Below are 20,892 nucleotides of genomic sequence, written 5' to 3' on the forward strand. Positions count from 1 at the left end.
ATAATATCGTGCTGCGAAAACAAAATTGATCAGGGTTTTTTTTCACACTATAGTTAGAGGTCCTGTGGTTAACGTTTTATTTTTTTTCTTAAATTATGTGATAGGTCTAAATGGAAGCAGAGAAAAGAAAAAAAAAGGCAGCTTTGCTTCATATGTATAGCCATGCTAACATCTAAAAGGGTTGCCTTCATGTTTAAACCTCTTCCTGCAAAGTCAAGAACAAAACGAAAACAAAACCACACAGACACACAAAACCATATTGTCATTACAACACAGTTTCAGAAAAACTGAAAGACCCTTTCGCCTGCTCTTCAGGTGTGGTCTAAAATTGGTCACAGCAACATTTGATCCCTCCTTTTAGACCCAACAATCTTTCACGTTCTTCCCGAACTCTGCACTTGTGCTTCCCAGTGTAACCAATTCCTTTCGTGGAAGACTTTTTCAGTAAGACAGCGGTAAGACATTATTGGCCTAAGGAACCACCCTAGCATTTTCATCTACTAAAGAGGCAAGGGAGTTAGAAAGACTGATTCTTCTACTAACCCAATAAACTGTATGAAGACAGTCATCAGGAAAAACCCAAAGAAGACAGAAGATAGCAGCATGCCATCTATTCTTGAGGGGGGAAAAAGCAAACGAACAAAAAATAGAAAACCCTTTGCTGTTTGTGCTACAAAAGTAGGTGGACCAGCTCGAAGATCTGCCAGAACAGTTTGCACAATACATTCTAGATCCTGGTATCCTCTGCAGTAACTGAAATCGCGCCTGATGGATGAAGGTCAGAGGATCAAGAGACAGAGAATATTCAATTGCCTTCTTAAAAAAAAAAAAAAAAAAAAAAACCTCCCTGGGCAGAGATCACCCTCATTTTTCTCACACAGCATCTAAATTTCAATATTAATAAATACTTCAGGGGAGATGATGATTCATCTGATAAAACTACTGACCTAAAAAAGATATACTGATCTAGAAGCAGGAAAGCCATACTTCATAAGGAGGGATCAGGTCAACCTCTAGGCTTGAATTTCTTCTTTGTCAGATTGAGTTGGAGGCTTTCTCTTCGGAAGATATTTAATATTATTTCTTTCTGGTACTTTGTCCTTTGAGAAGTGCTTCCTGGGTATGTAATTTAATCCCTCCATTGGAAATTTTATCACAGTGTAATAAAATAAAACCTTGAAAGCTAAACCCGGAAGTTTTCAGACAATAAAATGATGGATTATGTGGAAAGAAAGAAAATTATTTCATTTCAACCTCACTGCAGATTAGTTTTTCTAAGAAAACTGAAGATAGGTCTTTTTAAAGAATTTTACTCAGGGAAACAGTACCCTAAAAGTAGCTTTTTAAAGCATCTTTTTAAGAGTAGCGTCCTGTCCCATCCCAGATTCTGCCTAAACTGCCACTGAGTCTTAAATAAACGTTATACCTTCTACTTTAAGTTCAGTCTCTAAATCATTCATTCTAAGGTTACAAAAGAAGGTTGAGGGGAGGAGGAGGTCCAAAGTTTCAATTTTCCCCTAGGCAAAAAGTTCTGATTACCAAGAGCAACCAGGAATTACCAGCTGTTTTCCTCAGAAGATTGCTATGAACCTTTTCAAGGTCAATAGTGGTAATAAATCAGACCCATGATCAAATAGCAGGCATTGAATGAAAGTATTCAACATCATGACTGCATTTAGTATGACTGAAGTTTGTAATAAAATATTAAGATTCTTCCATTTTTTCCTAGAGTGCCTTGCGTTTAGCATTTGTTGGGGGGGGAGGGGAGGGGAATCGAAAGGTCTGAAGAAAAAAATCACCCATTCAGTTCTTCAACAACTTGTCTTATAGGAGAAAAATATGGAACTTAAAAAAAAAAAATTACAACTGCCCCTTGCTTCTTGATGGAGAAAATAGTTTATCCCTATGATGGAGATGAAAGATATTTTAAAGTAGGTCAGCCTTTTGAGAGCAAAACTTTTACACTGAAACTGACGGACCCTCCCCGGTTATGTGGGCATTTGGGACCGCGTGGACATCCCAGCTGCAGTCAGTACATAACGCCACAGGAGCCCAGTTGGCTTGCCTTTTTTTGTTTTTTCTCTTTGCATTTCCAAGCATTCAGCAACTGCCGAAAAGGTTTTCATAATGTTTTCCTCTTCAGCTGCATGTAGAGGCTAGTTCAGAGTTTTCTAGGAGCTGAACTCTTTCTATAAATATTTCCCATAATTTCATAATGTCAACCTTACCTATTCTTATTTGGCACCTTAAAAGTAGTCACAACCTACAAGGTGATGTTGAATCTCAACATTATAAGAAAAAGAAGACGGAAATTTAGAAGACTCAATTGGGTGACTATGGGGGCAAGAGCAAAAGGCAGTGAGATGGTAACCCTTTGGTTTACAACACAAACAGGCCAACTCCGACTAAGGGAAAACAAAAATCTAGCTGGGAAGCACGTTCTACATTTCAATTATTTTTGTTCAGTATTCCAGTTTCTGAAACTGTAGGTTGGCCACATTTATAAAGAGTCGACTTGCAGTCCTAGGAAAACACTTTAGATTCTAACTCGGTCTAATAACAATGGCCCCCCCACATTTATAAATTTTAAATTTAATTTCTTAAAAAATGAATGTATATGGAGTTTCCTAGAAGAAAACCTCCATGAGACCAGGGGCTAAGAGACTTGTCTGCCTGTTTTAACCACAAGGATTCATATACTACAGATCCAGTAACGTTCCCTGCACATCACAGGTGTTCAAGAAAATGTGTGGAATGAATTGCAGAACTAAACAATGTGGTGTCAGGTAGCATGTACAACTGATCTGAAATTTTACAAATGCTATCTTTTCATGTGAAGAGCTACAAAGCTAGTGCAATGTGGACGTCTCTTTTCGTCCATTTTCGGTACCTGGTCAAAGAATTATACACGTACAAATTCTCATTCTCAAATTGTGGTTTTTAGCTCATTTCATTTGCTGTCTGTACCTTTATTACCCATTCTCTTTGTTGCTGAATATCGAATAGTATAATAATCTTCCAAAGTTCTGCTTTTCAATAGGATGGGCATAGTTTCTAATGTTTCCTCTTTAACAACAAAAGAAAAATGAAGAAAAAGAAAATTATGGTTTCACCCAAAGCAAACTTTAAATGCCACATTTTTTACTAATAGATGATCAGAGATGACAGAAACACTAAAACAGAGAAATGTCGTTCAGTTAATGTGTTGGAGGTCTGAAGTTTAGATGTGCTATATGGTGTGACTATGGCTTACTTCTTCCTTCAGCATTTATACTCCCATACTTGTTGAAATATTATTTCCCTTGGATTCAGCATATTTAGAACTAACCACTATGATGCTGAAGCAATAAAACCCAGCCGCATTGAAATAATTATCTATTTCAGGGACCTGTTGGCAAAATGTATACTACATCTCACACACACACACAAAAACTCCATGAACAAAATATAAAGTGGCGTGGGGGGTGGGTGGGGAGAATGAGCAATTCTAAAATTAGAAGGTATCAAATTAGCAATGTTAGATTAAGTTATCATGAGAGGGAATGTGGTTTTTCCTGAGCACAAAATTGATTTAGAACAGCGTTCATTTACCCATTTGGTTGCTTAAGCCTTAAAAGCATCAAATAGTGCCTTGAATACAGAAAGCATCAAATAGTGCCTTGAATGCTATGCAGTCCCACTAGCCTGATGAAAGAGAGAACAAGAAAAATAAGGTGATTGGCAGTCTCTAATAATATGGAGGTATGGTTAGATCATGAAGGTCCCAGAGTGTTGGAAAAATTCATGGGAAAAGGGAGAAGTTAGAATACATTTTATCATAGAATGGATGACAACTCATTATCTGGGTTTTGACTTCTCTCAGTGCTAGTTGTTTTAAGGGTCTATAATTCTAAGTTTTCACAAATGATTACTGATCCTTCCCCAGATCAACTCTTGAGAAACAGATGTACTCGATACAGTCTTGAATATTACCTGTTCATCTGAGAGAGGGCTTTTTCTGGAGACTGTCTTAAGGATACACAGTCCTTCTGTTATTCCAGACTCTGGGTACTTATCCTGTGCTCAGCCACCTTCAGATGTCACCTGTACATCTGGATTTTATTGTATATGTTCTCAAATAATTACTTATACTGGATTTCTGAAGACCTTTATCATTATATCACATGCTGTCCTTTTCACAAAGATCCTCAGGAATTTTTGTTTCTCCCAAAGAAGATGACTATGTTTATTTTATTGATATAGTGAACTGTGCAATTTATGTGATAGAATGTGGACTCCTGGAAAGCTCACTGTAATCAGTAATGCTGACCAACTCCAGCAAATTAGCCAGACTCTAAGGCATGGGTTTCTGGATTAATCTCATTCTTAGAAGGCTCCATGTGTCCCTGAACCCCTATTATCCCTCAACACTTTTCCCTTTTTTATCTAACTGTATCAGGTACAATTGTGTGATACTTTGAATACCAACTAACTAGAATTTAAATACAAACTTGAAACAAACAAACAAAAAATGCCAAAAAGGTAGAGACAGGTATATATGTACAGAAGCTAAGCTATTTTCTACAAAACATTTTTAATGTGACATTTCTATTCTAAAAACTATGAAGTTTATTTTTTTCCACTCCTCCACAAAAGATTGGAAGAAAAAGTAACAAAAGTTTGCATGCTTCTATCAATATTCTTGCATTTAGATGAATTACGAGATTTCCCTGAAAAATTAAAAGAACTCACCCATGAAAAGCAAATCAACACTTTTAAAGCTGGGTGTGACCCCTGAGAACATCTAGTTCAAAACAGAAAAAGCTGAGGCACAGAGTAATTTAAATATGACCCCTGAAGGTCACCTGGATGAGAACCCAGGTCTCCTGTCCTGTGTAGTTCTGTGTTCACCCTCCTGGGAAAGTTTCTCTAAGGGCTTCCCCGGCTTGATTTTATACAAAGGTAGAACTGATTAAAAGTAATAGTAACAACAAATACCTATAGAGTTTGTTATGTGATAGTCAATGTTCTGAGTGTATTATATGTATGAACTAATTCGATCCTCACCACAGTCCCATGAAATAGAATCTATAATCAGCCCCATTTTATAGACAGGATAATTGAGGCTTCAGATCACACAGGTAGCTGGTAGAGCTGGGATTCAAATACAGGTGGTTCATTCAACTGATCCTGCTGTTACACATCTGCTGTACATAATGCAGTCAAGTATAAACCTCGACTGAGATTAGTTTTAAAACACCAGCACATGAAGTCAAACTGTCATGCGCAGCAAAAATGCACAATTATGTGTGTAAATGTATATTCCATACAGTTTGCTATTTAGGTGCACACACCCAATATGCACGAGTCACCATATGCAATATAGAGGACTGTGCTTTCTAGGAACTTTCCTCCTACCAGGACTGTACTCCATCCTGCCCCATATCCCTTTCTCTCCAAGACTTGGCAATTTGCCATACTTCTGAGACAGTGGGCCCTAGAAATGGCTCACAGCATTACTGTGGTTATGAAACCTGGCTCCTGCCATCACAACTACCCACTAAGGAGTCCCCACGTCCATGTATACAGAGACTGTAGTGCCTGAACACGGCTGGACCCACGCTGGCTTTGGCTTCCCCAAAGGGTGCATGAAAAATCTGCTTAACATCAGGAAGTATGAAGATATTAAGCCCCTGTAACCAATAACAGGTAGGAGGTGGGACAGAACCAGCGCTCATCCTTCGTCCCCATTAGGCACTGTTCCAAGATGCATATGGTCAATTCTAGGGCCATCTGACACCACCGTTGAATAGCTGTGGTCAGCTCAAGAATGCACTATCTTGTATTTGCTCTCTCTCCTTCCTTAGATCATCCATTCTCTTTTGCCCTCACTCTTAGCTTCCCTGGGATTGTAACACCCCTCAACCCCAATAAAGTGTTAGCACATAATCTCTTTGCCCTGTTTTCCAAGGAACCTGGGCTAAGACATAGGGGTATTACTTGAGATCGATGATTTCAGTATGTAACAGTGCCGTTAGTGGAATGCAGCCAGAGACATGAGAACAGTGGCCATCAAAATTCCCTATCCCTTCTCTATGATTCAATAGTACAATAAGCAACTCAACACTTTAGCCTGCGTTTTGGGTACCATGGTGCTTCTGCAGAAGAAACAAAGCAACTATAAGTTTACCTGATAAAAAGAATCATTGTTTCAATGTTCTAGATCCAAAGCTATATCTTTGACTTTTTATATTTAAGGGCTGTCTTTGGTAAGACTTGGGGAACCCTTCTAATTTAAATTGCTTTGTTCCTACGGACAGAATTAAATGAACCCATTCAAAGATCGAATTATACAGCTGCTGGAGGGTACATCTTACAGCCAATTCATTCTTGCAGGATTGCCAAAGAATGGAATTCTATTCCAAATTAGATCATTGGAGGGGCCAGACAAAGGCAATTTTATCACTGGGTACAGCTATATAGCATCAGACCTTAAAGACATTTGGGCCTAAATGGATTCTTCCACACTCAGTGATGCATATTTTGGAATATGAGCTGGGTACTGGTCTGAATTCTTTAGCAGGTACGATGATATTTTAGTTATGCCTGAGGCCCATCTGGGACAGAATACAAGTTAGTCTCCTAAAGCTTTTTAATACAGAATATCAACTCTGGAATAGGCATTTTTAGCATTTAAGAGAGTAGCAATTCTCTTTAATCAGTAGTACAGGATAATAGGACCTCAGGGACTCAGCAGAGGATTCATCTGTGAATTAGAAATTGGGCATTTGCCAAAGGATGATGCAACTTGCCTAATATTTGAGAAAGATGGTTTAGAAGGCAAGTTAATGCTCCATTCCTCTGGCTTACTTAAGCTCCACTGTCATTAATTTGGAGTTTTATTAAGAAATAAATCTATATTATAGTACCTTAATATTCCACAGAAATCCTTCCATTGAATTAGCATTTAATGCCACACGCTCAGAGTTTAGAGAACAGCATTAGAGAAGCAGCAGCCATCTGGGGGACGTTTCTGTGTCTTTTGCAAAATCATAGTTTAAAAATGTGGTTTCCTCTGGTACCAAATCTCTTTGTTCATCTAGGTGAAAAAACCCATCATGCTCAAGAGAAATGAAGTTATTTGACCTGCAACATTATTAATTGGTTGTTATTATTATTTGCTTTGGCATTTGAAAAATCCAAAGCTAAACAAAGTGTTCAACTATAGTAATAAACATCTCAAGTAATTGCTAAAACATTTCTTCCCTTTCAGTTACTCTTGGCCTCTTCTTAAGATTTAACTGTCCTTTTGTGTAGTTTTAGTATTGAAGTAGTCCCAAATCTAAAAAGAGCTATATATAATAAACTAAATATGCAACAAAATTATTAAATAGTTACAGGAAGAGAATATTTACGTATATTATTGATGAAGCAGGGAATTGAATTATCAAGTTAAATCAAGCAAGTTTTAACATAATCGTATCAGCAAAACACACATGTGATGGAAAAAGAAAAGAGCTGTCAAATACTCAGCATTTTAGTCCCCACCTCCTGTGTTTAACATTTCTTAAACTTTACTTCACCCCTGCATGGAAATTTTCCCTATAATGCCATCTTTTAAAAAGACCTAGTTTCTTCTCAGTATCTTCACTGAATACTTACAGATGAGGATTTTAAGTAGAAATACACCAAATGTTAATAGTCAGTTATGGGGATAAAATTAAACTACCACACACTTTAGGTTATTCCCAAATTTGTTTAACATCATTCGTTTTAAGAATTATTGAAACAGCCAAATAAGCTTTCACATTTATTATATCTTGGATGAAAACTTCCACTCTTAGACTATCTCTAAGTGATGTTAAACAACCAGACACTTCAATGTAAAAAGTCTGGGAGATTACTAAATTCATAAAGAAAAAGTAATAATCCAGTTGTCTGGTCAATGTTCAGGGGTTCTGTTAGTATCACAGAGTCAACCTCAGACGAGTATCTTCATAGGCAACTGCTTTCATGTCTCTTTTTCAAACTGGTAAAAGTTCATATAGCTTACTCATGGAGTACGTATTTTGTGAAAAGTAGCATGCTATGCAAATTAGGCATATATAATAAATTACAGTCCTGAATCACATGGAAATACAGTAAAAAATCTGGTTAAGAGGTGAACATTCCCACATCTTGTCTATGGTTATGCACATGAATAAATGGCAATCATAAGCAACTTTAAAATCCTGTCTCGGGGCGGGGGGGGGGGCAGTTATACCTGGGGGTTTACATTTTCTTTCCTGTGGTTAATTGCCAGGCTTCACCAGTGTTTGAATGTCCTGCCAGTCATTCTTAGTCCAGGGCATGTAACCTCTTCCCTCAGGTCAGGCTCCATGCCTCACCTGATCTCTTGTCTTCGGTCTGACCTGAATCCTAGACAGATTCCACCACTAGCCATTCCTAGACTTCTGTTTTGAATAGGGAACTTTTCTTTTTTGAATAAGGAACCACCAGATTCGACCCTATTTACCAAACCGGATTTGCTTTTAGATCTCCCTGAAACTGTATTCCTCTCTCAAAGTAAGATGGTTTTCTTAACCAGCAACACATTCCTGACCTTCCTTATCTACCCGTATCCCACAGATATCAATACACTCTTGGGGCATGAACTTTAGTGCTAGGAAATCAAATCTTTGGTTTCTGCTAGGAGGTCCCTTCATGTTTTCAATTCTCAATAATTCACAAGAATTATACCTGAGATAATCAGTGATAAAAACATAAATACCAGCTTAGTATCACACTCGTTATTACCTACTACTTAAGCCCAAAATATATTATTGTCATATCTTACATGTCATTAACTATATTATATCCATCCAATTAGAGTTAAATCTGACAGCTGTATGAACTCAAATTTTTAAATTTATAAGGATCATAATGTACGAATAATATATTCTTCTAAATATAACAGTGAGTTAAAGTATTATCATTTGTTTCTTCTAAATAGATTCTTCATGACATTATAAATTCATTTTAACAGTAATTTTTTTTAACTAAAGCCATGATGGGTATTTTTTCCCTGGGATGTTCTAATCAATTTTCCTATGAACTAGTGTCATGAAAATAATATGTAAGCTTAACAGGGTTCATAACAAAGGAAAATGGTTGTAATGCTAGATCAAGATGGGTTTTTTTGTTAGATAACGTTCCAAGTGCTCAGTTATTCAAAATATTAAGAGATAGAAGTAATCATCAAGTTGTTCCCTGTAATGAAATGCTGAAATCGACATTAAAATTGTGGAACAGCCTCTCTGATTACTAACTAGGGGTATTACGAGCACAATGGGAAAGCAGGCTTCCTTCCAATCTCATCAGCAATGCCATTTGTCGTGTCTCTTTTCGAGTAACAAGACTCGTATTCAAGAAACATCAAGAGGGATGAGGCCAGAATGCTGTACTGAAAGACCCTTAGCTGAAAGGTAATCAGCTAAACGGCTGGCCTTTGACCCCAGCCCAGCATGCAGCCCAGGGTTCACATGTAGGATAACATTTCAATTATGAGTCATTGGAATGGCAAGAACAAATCTGCATCAAGGAACGGGCACCGAAGGGACCAATTGCATTAGAGCTACAAACTCGTAGAAAGATTGCAAGACCTTTTATCACAAAAGAATCCAAGATGTTGGGTCTAACAAAGGTAAATGTCACAAGAAACCGAAACTCAGACCCAGACAAATACACACATATATATATAGTTTTACCTTGCTGCGTTGGGATCCTGTGACCTTAAGGAAGGATGAGGACAAGAAGCAAAATAGCAATAAACAATTGCTCGGAAGACAACTGATAGACCATAAATGGTGTGCACTTCAGAAAAAAACAGTATTATTTGCTGCTCAGAGCTCATTCGAATTTACCTCAGTTTCTTATCAATAAAGATGGATTTGAGAACAGAACACACATACTTTAGAAAAGATTATAGTGTCATGTAGGAAAATGAATCTTATAGCATCTTAGTCAGCAACAGTCACAGGGTATTCTCAGATTAGTTTTCGTACTTTCTACACATTGACTTCAATGCTGCAGAGATGCTGTACCGAATTGTTTCTGGAAGGGACACTACTCTTGTCCACCCCTCAACCTCTACCTTTTTATGGGACCACTGTAATTAAGGACCGACTGCTGGCTACTAATCTGTTTACAGACTTCTGGCTCGAAATCCAGGTATGTAATAGGAAAAACAAATAATGTAATCTGTTTCTTTCCACTTCATTTTTTTTTGAAAATTCTATAAAGAAAAAAAAAAGAAAAAAAAAGAAACAAAGAGAAGGGGTGGTTAGCAACAACTCCTTTTTTTTTTTCCATAGAAAACAAAAGTCAAGTCTAAATAAAGGGGGAAAATAATACTGACTTCCCTTCTGGCTAACTGATATTGAGCAGTCTTTCTAATTTTCTGGATATTTACAAGCTGAGAACTTTGAGAAAATAATCATAGAATAGAACGTAGCCCTAGGAATATACGCATTCCTACCTCATGCAAGCAAACTGCGTTCTGCACCACCATCTACATATGATCAGGAAATGAGTGACCTAATTGGGTTGAAGTCAAAAGAGGCTGAATCTTTTAGGAGTTCTTCAATTCAGAAGAAAATATCAAACCAAGGGTTTAATTAAAAACTCGATGTCATGTTGCTCTTCAGTGAGTATTTTCCTCACATGTCCGTTGGAAATTTCAGATCCCAACATTCACTGAGATGAGAACAATTTGAAGTGATCTCATCTCGGAAGGTTCTCAGGAACACTCATTCTGAACATATGGGTTTTATTGGATTATTTCATTACTCTACGTTCCTTGGTCTTAACTTTAGCAAATGTTAGGACTCAGATCTGTCTATCCAGCTTCTGACATGCAGTTCCTTGACACAATAAGCTGCAATAAGCCATGAAGCAAGAAACATAAATGTCAGTTATAAGCTATGAAACAATGTTTCAAAGTAGAAAAAAAAAGACAAATCTAGAAAGATCCATCTTACTTCAAAACTCTTCACTTCTTCTTCACCATCATCATCTTCCTCATCATGACAACTCTGATACATGGAAAACATTAAAAAAAAGTCAGCAGGATTAGAATATGTTGAGGCAGGAGGTACAAAAGAATGTTGTGTAGAACACCAAATCACTGGTATTAATTTATCATTGACATTGTTTAAATGGATGTGTCAGATACAGTAAACGTGGACGGCATGACCAATGAATTCATGACCCACAAGAAAATGATACTGTGCTTTTACAAAATCAAAATATTAAATTGCCAAGTAATACAGATACATGCAATAATTGTGAATAAAATTAACAGAAAACATGTCCATTATCAAAGTGCATCTTGTAATCCTTTAAATTCATTTTTATTGTAATTGATCCAAAAGAGGAAATGAAATTCTAGCTGCTACTAATATTACTCTTTAATAGAAAAATAAGTAAACTATTCTATTATTTTGAGTTATTTCCCCAGAAATGATAAAGGAGGTACAGTAATCCATGCATACATTTTAATCTAATTCCCACAGCTAAAATTTTTGTTTGATAAATTGTGTGAGGACACAGCGTGTATGCTTCAAATCCTAATGCTGCCAATTATTAGCTGTTTAGCTTAGGGCAAGTTCCCTTACCTCTCTGGGTCTCCCTTTCCTCCTATTTAAGATGGGAATAAGAAAAAGAGGACCAGGGTTCCTGAGAAGATTATACGAATTAACATATGCTAATGGTTCCCACTTAGAAATAAGTGTCTGAAAATAATAAGCATTTAATACATCTCAACTGCTACTATTATTATGGTTGACCAAAGGAAGCTGTCACTAGCCAATAGCTATGGCAGGTGAAAAACCTTGAGTTCTTCAATGTTAGATCGTTCCAGTCTTTCTAAAGATTCCTTATGGTCGGCAAGCACTCAGTGTATCAGTGAAGTGAATGGTGGCAAGTAATTAAATATAAGCTACAAATCAGAAAAATGCTTTCAATTCAATGATTGCCTGTATTTTGAGTAGAGAGATGAAGAGGGGGTGGGAGAGAAGGCATAGAATGTGATCCTCCTACCCACACAATAATATTCTGTTGTTCATTCAACAAATATTGACTCTCACCCTTTCCAATTCAGAATAAGACTGACGACATGCTTTGCCAAGGAGAAAATAAAGGGCACACAGACCTGTGACAATTTTGCTCTTTGGAAAAGGTGTTCAATAGTGTGCTGCCCCCCAGAAACAAAGAAGTGAATTATTTATTCAGAGGGTGGGGGATTATCTGCTAGGTGCTAATGCCACCTTGGCTCCCAGGTAATCAGTTCACCAGGAATTTTAAAAATAAGAACCCATGATGACTTTAGCAAAACATATCTGCAAGGCAAATCTGTGGTCATCCATAACTACTATGTATCTCATGTTAAATACAGAGGACTTTTGGCCTATCTGCCCTCTAAGATTACCAATGTAATATTTCACTCTTCTGCATTAATTAGAAGTGAAGCATGGGGTGCCTGGGTGGCGCAGTCAGTTAAGTGTCTCACTTCGGCTCAGATCATGATCTCGCAGCCCGTGGGTCTAAGCCCCACGCGGGGCTCTGTGCTGACAGCTCAAAGCCTGGAGCCTGCTTTGGATTCTGTACCTCCTTGTCTCTCTGCCTCTCCCCCACTTGCACTCTGTCTCTCTCTCAAAAATAAATAAACATTAAAAAATTAAAAAAAAAAAAGTGAAGCACAGGGATTTTAGCAAGTAATAAGCATGTTTACTATTTAAGCAAATTAGAACACTAATATGAAATGTCTCCTAATGGATAATTTTAAATTATCTCCTATATGTTTTATTACCTTTAAAAATAGCAAGAAGAAAAAAAAATAGCAAGAAGAAACAAGTTACAAAAAAAAAAAAGGTTATTTATTTATTTACTTACTTATTTATTTTGAGAGAGAGAGAGCGCAAGTGAGCATGGGAGGGTCAGAGAGCAAGGGAGAGAGGTATCTCAAGCAGGCTCTGTACCGCCAGCCCAGAGCCCAATGTAGGGCTCGAACCCACACACCGTGAGATCATGACTTGGGCTGACACCAAGAGTCAGACATTCAACTGACTGAGCCACCCAAGTGCCCCTTGAAATCAAGAATATATTCAGAAAAATCGTCATTTTAGGTTATAATGATATATGCTTTTAAGCTATAAAAGTCATAGGATATGCTTGCTTTTAGAATTCCTTCAGGAATTTAGAGCTCTAGGTGACAGATTTTTTTTTACAAAAGTTTTTAAGTAAAATAACTACTTAATAAATCTTTCCATGAAAATTTAGTGAGATTTGCTCCAATCAGGTTAAAATTTGTGATTTTTAGGACCTATTAAGCCTCAAATTGGAATATACATCAAACCTATAAACGACTTTGAACTTCTATTGATTGCATACGTGGAGGGTATGCTGAGACCACAAGAAAACTACAACAGATCTGCAATTTTTTAATGTATTGGGAAGAAAACAAAGGATTCACATGTATACGAGATACATTTTTCAGTAGCAAATGGCATCTGTGTGATATACAGGGTAAGTAAATAGAGTTCTATTAGATGGTCCTAACACACAGGATTTAGCTTTCTGCACCAAAATGACAAATTCTAGGCAAGGAGTGATACCATATGCCAGGAAGGAAACAGTGAATAAAATCCATACATAAAGGAGCAGAAGTGTGGAATAAGGGACTTTGGAATTAAAAAAAAGAAAAGAAAACTAAACTGGAGGATACTTTGGGCCATTCCAGCAACCAGATCGAAATTCACAATTGGTGATGAGAATCCATAAGCAGTAAGTAGGGCACTTCCCATGGCCAGCATCTGCTGGGAATTTCTTTCTGCAAAGCAAGTATATTTCACACATTGTTAAGTTGCCCTTCTGACTGTGTCATGCCTCAGAAGATGGAGGAGGCAAAAACCAGAAACTTCTAGCATGCATGTAAATCTAAAAGCTAATGGGTGAGGGGTGCCTGGGGGGCTCAGTCGGTTAAGCGTCCGACTTCAGCTCAGGTCATGATCTCACAGCTCATGAGTTCGAGCCCCATGTTGGGCACTGTGTTGACAGCTCAAAGACTGGAGTCTGCTTCAGATTCTGTGTCTCCCCCTCTCTCTCTAACCGTTCCCTCCCCTCCACTCTCTGTCTCAAAAATAAATAAACATTAAAACAAAAAAATTTTAGGGGCGCCTGGGTGGCGCAGTCGGTTAAGCGTCCGACTTCAGCCAGGTCACGATCTCGCGGTCGGGAGTTCGAGCCCCGCGTCAGGCTCTGGGCTGATGGCTCAGAGCCTGGAGCCTGTTTCCGATTCTGCATCTCCCTCTCCCTCTCCCCCGTTCATGCTCTGTCTCTCTCTGTCCCAAAAATAAATAAACGTTGAAAAAAAAATTTAAATAAAATGATTTTTTTAAGATCTAGAGGAAGCAAAGAGAATACGGGACAGTAAGAACAGGATTTAGAGCAGATGTAATAATAATAAAAAAGAAGAGTAGAGCTATTCATCAGCTATTTGCTTCAGATTATACCAGGAAAGAGAAGTGATTTTTAAATACAGACATTATCTAGCCAAGAGAAATGAAAATTAAGACCCCAATGAAAGACCATTTTATTCCCATTTGGTTGGCAAAAATTGAGAAATCCTAGAATATCAAATACTAGAAAGATATGGATCATCAGAATGTCTCTTAAACATTGATGGTAAGAATGTAATTTCGTGCAATAAACTTTGAAAAAGAGTTTGCCATTTTCTCCTTAAGTTGAACATTCTTATACCCTATACCCTACATCCCTTGTACAAGAGAAGAAATGGGGCACCTGGGTGGCTCAGTTGGTTAAGTGTCTGACTCTTGATTTTGGCTCAGGTCAAAATCAAGCCCTCTGGGATCAAGCCCTCTGTCAGGCTCTGTGCTGATGGCAGGGAGCCTGCCTGGGATTCTCATCCTCTCTCTCTGTTCCTCCCCCATGCTCACTCACTCTCTCAAAAATAAACAAAAATTAAAAAACATATAAATGAATAAAAAGAGGCCATTTTGAGCCCTTTTCATGTTAGCAAAAACATAGATTCAACATAAAAGGTTATCAACAGAAAAGTAAATAAATAAGCTAGGGTGTAGTTGCCCAATGGAATATAATGAAATAGTAAAATCAAATGAACTCCGGCAACACATAGAAGGGTTGATGAATCTTAGAAAACAGTATTAAGGAAAACAAGTACCAAGAAATTATATATAGCATACTGCCCTTTTAAAAGTTAAAAACAACTAAAATTAAAAACACATATAATTATATGTATAATTATAATATATACACATTTGCATATATGCGATGTGTATGTATTAACAGATAGGTATGATAAGGGAAAATGACATAAAAGGAGAGCAAGGGTACTGGAACACAAAATTCAGGATGATGGTTTCCTTGTATGTGGGAACAAGGTATGGGTTAAGGGGGAAGATCACATGACTATGTGTAAGTTAGTACGAAGGTCTTAACTTTTCTTGCGTGTGGTACATTTATGGGTATTTGCTACATTACTAGAAACGACTACGTAACTAACTTAGTAAAAGTAGGCCACTATAATGGGCCAATGGTAAGGGTCTAACATGGAATCCAGAGTTACGATTAACCCAGTTCTGTGTTCCTATGGTTAAAATATCAAAACTGAAAATAAAAACCTAATTGATATGTAAGCAGTGCCTTCAAAAGATCCTGCAATGGTGAAAGAAGACATGAAGGCATAAGTCTCTTAAGGTGAGTTCAACTTTTAAGACTCAAGGCAAAAATAGACATTATGTGAATGCAAAATGATTACTGGTAAACTCTAAGAAACCACGAAGGCCAAGAGGAAGTTTTGGACTCTGGGATGCTGATTTATTTTTCTTTTCTTTTCTTCTCTTTCCTTTTCTTTTTTCTTTTTTTCAGGCTCCATATTTAGCATGGAGCCCTGACATGGGATTTGATCCCATGACTCTGAGGTCATGACCTGAGCTGAAATCAAGAGTTGGACGCTTAACCTACTGAGCCACCAAGGTGCCCCTTTATTTAAAAAAAAAAAAAAAAAAAACAAGACAATCTTCTTTTTTTTTTTTTTTTTTTTTTTTAATTTTTTTTTTTTTTCAACGTTTTTTATTTATTTTTGGGACAGAGAGAGACAGAGCATGAACGGGGGAGGGGCAGAGAGACAGGGAGACACAGAATCGGAAACAGGCTCCAGGCTCTGAGCCATCAGCCCAGAGCCCGACGCGGGGCTCGAACTCACGGACCGTGATATCGTGACCTGGCTGAAGTCGGACGCTTAACCGACTGCGCCACCCAGGCGCCCCCAAGACAATCTTCTTAATGCTTCCTCAAATCATGAAAAAAATAGAAACATATTACCCTATTTCTTTATCTTAATGAGGTTGCAGTGGGGAAATTAAATATGAAGAGCAAATAAGTATTCAAATTAAGAAAACTTGATAATTCCAAGGTCTGTATTTGGCTCACTTTAGAAATTCTCTCCTCATGTTTTCATATTTAGTTTAGGGACTTTGTGGTCATTGGATTTTCCCCCAAAAGCAGTCTCCCCAAAGGACTAATTCCTTAATTCTCAATTTTTGGTCTATACCTGTGAATGTATCTAAAAATGATGAAGTCAAGCTTTCACTTTTCGCAGATGACAGGATATTATACATGGAAAACCCGACAGACTCCACCAAAAGTCTGCTAGAACTGATACATGAATTCAGCAAAGTCGCAGGATACAAAATTAATGTAGAGAAATCAGTTGCATTCTTATACACTAATAATGAAGCAACAGAAAGACAAAGAAACTGATCCCATTCACAACTGCACCAAGAATCATAAAATACCTAGGAATAAACCTAACCAAAGATGTAAAAGATCTGTATGCTCAAACTATAGAAAGCTTGTGAAGGAAATTGAAGAAGATACAAAGAAATGGAAAAACATTCCATGCTCATGGATTGGAAGAATAAATATTGTTAAAATGTCAATACTACCCAAAGCTATCTACACATTCAGTGCAATCCCAATCAAAATTGCACCAGCATTCTTCTCGAAGCTAGAACAAGCAATCCTAAAATTTGTGTGGAACCACAAAAGACCCCGAACAGCCAAAGTAATATTGAAGGAGAAGACCAAAGCGGGAGGCATCACAATCCCAGACTTTAGCCTCTACTACAAAGCTGTAATCATCAAGACAGCATTGTATTGGCACAAAAACAGACACATAGACCAGTGGAATAGAATAGAGTCTCCAGAACTGGACCCACAAAAGTATGGCCAACTAATCTTTGACAAAGCAGGAAAGAATATCCACTGGAAAAAAGACAGTCTCTTTAACAAATGGTGCTGGGAGAGCTGGACAGCAACATGCAGAAGAATGAAACTAGACCACTTTCTTACACCATTCACAAAAATAAACTCAAAATGGATAAAGGACCTGAATGTGAGACAGGAAACCATCAAAACCCTAGAGGACAAAGCAGGAAAAAACCTCTCTGACCTCAGCCGCAGCAATTTCTTACTTGAAACATCTCCAAAGACAAGGGAATTAAATGCAAAAATGAACTATTGGGACCTCATGAAGATAAAAAGCTTCTGCACTGCAAAGGAAACAATCAACAAAACTAAAAGGCAACCCATGGGATGGGAAAAGATATTTGCAAATGACATATCAGACAAAGGGCTAGTATCCAAAATCTATAAAGAACTCACCAAACTCCACACCCGAAAAACAAATAATCCAGTGAAGAAATGGGCAGAAGACATGAATAGACACTTCTCTAAAGAAGACATCCAGATGCCCACAGGCACATGAAAAGATGCTCAATGTTGCTCCTCATCAGGGAAATACAAATCAAAACCACAGAGATATCACCTCACGCCAGTCAGAGTGGCTAAAATGAACAAATCAGGAGACTATAGATGCTGGAGAGGATGTGGAGAAACAGGAACCCTCTTGCACTGTTGGTGGGAATGCAAACTGGTGCAGCCGCTCTGGAAAACAGTGTGGAGGTTCCTCAAAAAATTAAAAACAGATCTACCCTATGACCCAGCAATAGCACTGCTTGGAATTTACCCAAGGGATACAGGAGTGCTGATGCATAGTGGCACTTGTACCCCAATGTTGATAGCAGCACTTTCAACAATAGCCAAACTATGGAAAGAGCCTAAATGTCCATCAACTGATGAATGGATAAAGAAATTGTGGTTTATATACACAATGGAATATTACTTGGCAATGAGAAAGAATGAAATCTGGCCTTTTGTAGCAACGTGGATGGAACTGGAGAGTGTTATGCTAAGTAAAATAAGTCATATGGAGAAAGACAGATACCATATGTTTTCACTCTTATGTGGATCCTGAGAAACTTAACAGAAGACCATGAGGGAGGGGAAGGAAAAAAAAGTTAGAGGGGGAGACTCTTAAAAACTGAGAATAAACTGAGGGTTGATGGGGGGTAGGAGGGAGGCGAAAGTCAGTGATGGGCATTGAGGAGGGCACCTGTTGGGATGAGTACTGCGGGTTGTATGGAAACCAATTTGACAATAAATTTCATATTAAAAAAATTAAAAATAAAAATAAAAAAATAAAAATACTTTTATTAACCACATAGCTAAAAATAGAAAGGAATAATGACCATAATGCCCATAACAGCAAAGCCTAAAGATATACTGCTTTCTGCAAAAAATAGGCAAATTCACAGCACTTAAAAAAATAGTCTTCTCTTTGAACTATTCCCTACATGCACATGCACAATTTTCAGAGGGATTATGAGTAAAGTGACTCTACATTTGTACTTCATAATGCTGATTGAACTAATAGTCATCTGTTTATTCCATTTTTTTTCATCATGATAAGTGCACTCCTTAATCCCCATCACCCATTTCACCCATTCCTGTCACCCACCTCCCCTCTGGTAACCATCAGTTTGCTTTCTATAGTTAAAAGTCTGTTTCTTGGTTTGTCTGTCTCTTTTTCCCTTTGTTTGTTTGTTTAGTTTCTTAAATTCCACATATGAGTGAAATCATATGGTATTTATCTTTGTCTGACTTATTTCACTTAGGATTATAGTCTATAACTTCATCCATGTTGTCGCAAATGGCAAGATTTCACTGTCTTTTATGGCTGAACAATATTCTATTGTATATATACACCACATCTTCTTTATCCAATCATCTATCGATGGACACTTGGGCTGCTTCCATACTTTGACTGTTGTAAATAATGCTGCTATATATACACATAAGGATGCATGTATCCCTTTGAATTATTATTTTCATTTTTTTTGGTAAATATCTAGTAGCATAATTCCTGGATCATAGTACCTTATTTTTAATTTTTTGAGGGGCCTCCATACTGTTTTCCACAGAGGTTACCTTAGTTTCTGGGATGAGGATTTTCAAAATGAAGAAAGGCAACCTCCAGAGACTCCAGTTTGATATGAATCATCAAAACTAGCCACTAAGATAAACACAGGGAAACCACATTTAACAAGCTTGTGGCTGGCATACTTGCAAAGAGCTATTTAACACTGAATGATAGAGCTGAACTTTAAAAATATTTTGGCTTTGGACTATGGTCTGACTCTAATTAAAAAATTAATCACGTATGTTAAAAATTATAAAATTTAGGGGTGCCTGGGTGGCTCAGTCAAGTAAGCCTCTAACTCTTGATTTTGGCTCAGGTCATGATCTCGCAGTTAATGGGTTTGATCCCTGCATCTGTCACTGCAGAGCCTGCTTGGGATTCTGTCTCTCTCTCCCTCTCTCTCTGCCCCTCCCCCCTCTCTCTCTCAAAATAACTTAAAAAATTATAAGAATTAAAAATACATCAAATGTCAGGGGCTCTTGGGTGGCTCAGTCAGTTAAGTGTCCAACTTCAACTCAGGTCACTATTGCACCATTTGTGAGTTCGAGCCCCGCATCAAGCTCTGTGCTGACAGCTTGGAGCCTGGAGCTTGCTTCTGATTCCGTGTCTCCCTAACGCTGCTCCTCCCCTGTTCATACTCTCTCTCTCTCTCTCTCTCTCTCTCTCTCTCTCTCTCTCTCTCTCTCTACCTTAGTTCCCCATAATATGGTGCTAGCACCACCAATGGCCCCTCACAATAATCTTCTGGAACTGTTCTCACCACAGTCACATGATGCCCATGTACTAAATCCTAGAGAAGTTTCAATTCTTACCTTATTCACCCCTATTCCTAGCAGCATATGATCCTGTTGACTACTCCCTTAGGTGCACAGCTCCTACATATGCTCATGCTTAAGATTCTCCACCTGCCTTTTTTATAACGGGTTTCTTTTCTTCTAAAAGGAGAAACATAAACCCATGTCTTTAGAGGCGCAGCCGCAGGCCTTCCCCTCTACAGAGGGGAAGAGATGTCTTCTCTTTCTGGGCAAGACCATCCATGTCTATGACCTCGATTCCCTTCGAATGCTGGTAAATCCCAAATCTGTATGTATAAGCCATCCCTGATATACTGAATGTCAGGCACGAATGCCTCATCACACGTCTGACATCTCCACGTGGCTGTCTCACAGGCATTTTTTTTCAATATATGAAATTTATTGTCAAATTGGTTTCCATACAACACCCAGTGCTCATCCCAAAAGGTGCCTTCCTCAATACCCATCACCCACCTTCCCCTCCCTCCCACCCCCCATCAACCCTCAGTTTGTTCTCAGTACACGGGCATTTTTAACTAACAAGTCCACAATGTAATAGGTCATCTTTCCTCTTCACTCCAGGCCCGCAATTCTTCCGGGCTCCCCATCTCAGTATCGGGTAGCACCACCTACCCAACTGCCCACGTGAGAAGCTTCACAGACACCCTGACTCCTCTTTTAATTCACCCCTTCATTCACCCTCCTATTGTGAGATATAAA

The 20,892-nt window shown here is 38.0% G+C and overlaps 1 protein-coding gene across 9 annotated transcripts in view; it reads right to left on the reverse strand.

Annotated features, from left to right (window-relative positions):
- The window catches only part of RYR2 (ryanodine receptor 2), a 757,942-nt gene that overhangs the window by 81,344 nt on the left and 655,706 nt on the right, over positions 1-20,892 (reverse strand). For 5 of the 9 annotated variants that reach the window (XM_023240367.2, XM_023240360.2, XM_023240363.2 and 2 more), the window contains 2 exons: positions 10,998-11,051; positions 9,726-9,749 (listed from right to left, as the gene is read on the reverse strand). In XM_023240367.2, the coding sequence (XP_023096135.2) occupies positions 9,726-9,749; positions 10,998-11,051 (78 nt within the window). The remainder of the gene's footprint in view (positions 1-9,725; positions 9,750-10,997; positions 11,052-20,892) is intronic. The other 4 variants (XM_023240368.2, XM_023240365.2, XM_023240364.2 and 1 more) reach the window with 1 other exon arrangement.

The sequence above is a fragment of the Felis catus genome, chromosome D2 (assembly GCF_018350175.1).
Source record: "Felis catus isolate Fca126 chromosome D2, F.catus_Fca126_mat1.0, whole genome shotgun sequence".
Taxonomy (NCBI): domain Eukaryota; kingdom Metazoa; phylum Chordata; class Mammalia; order Carnivora; family Felidae; genus Felis; species Felis catus.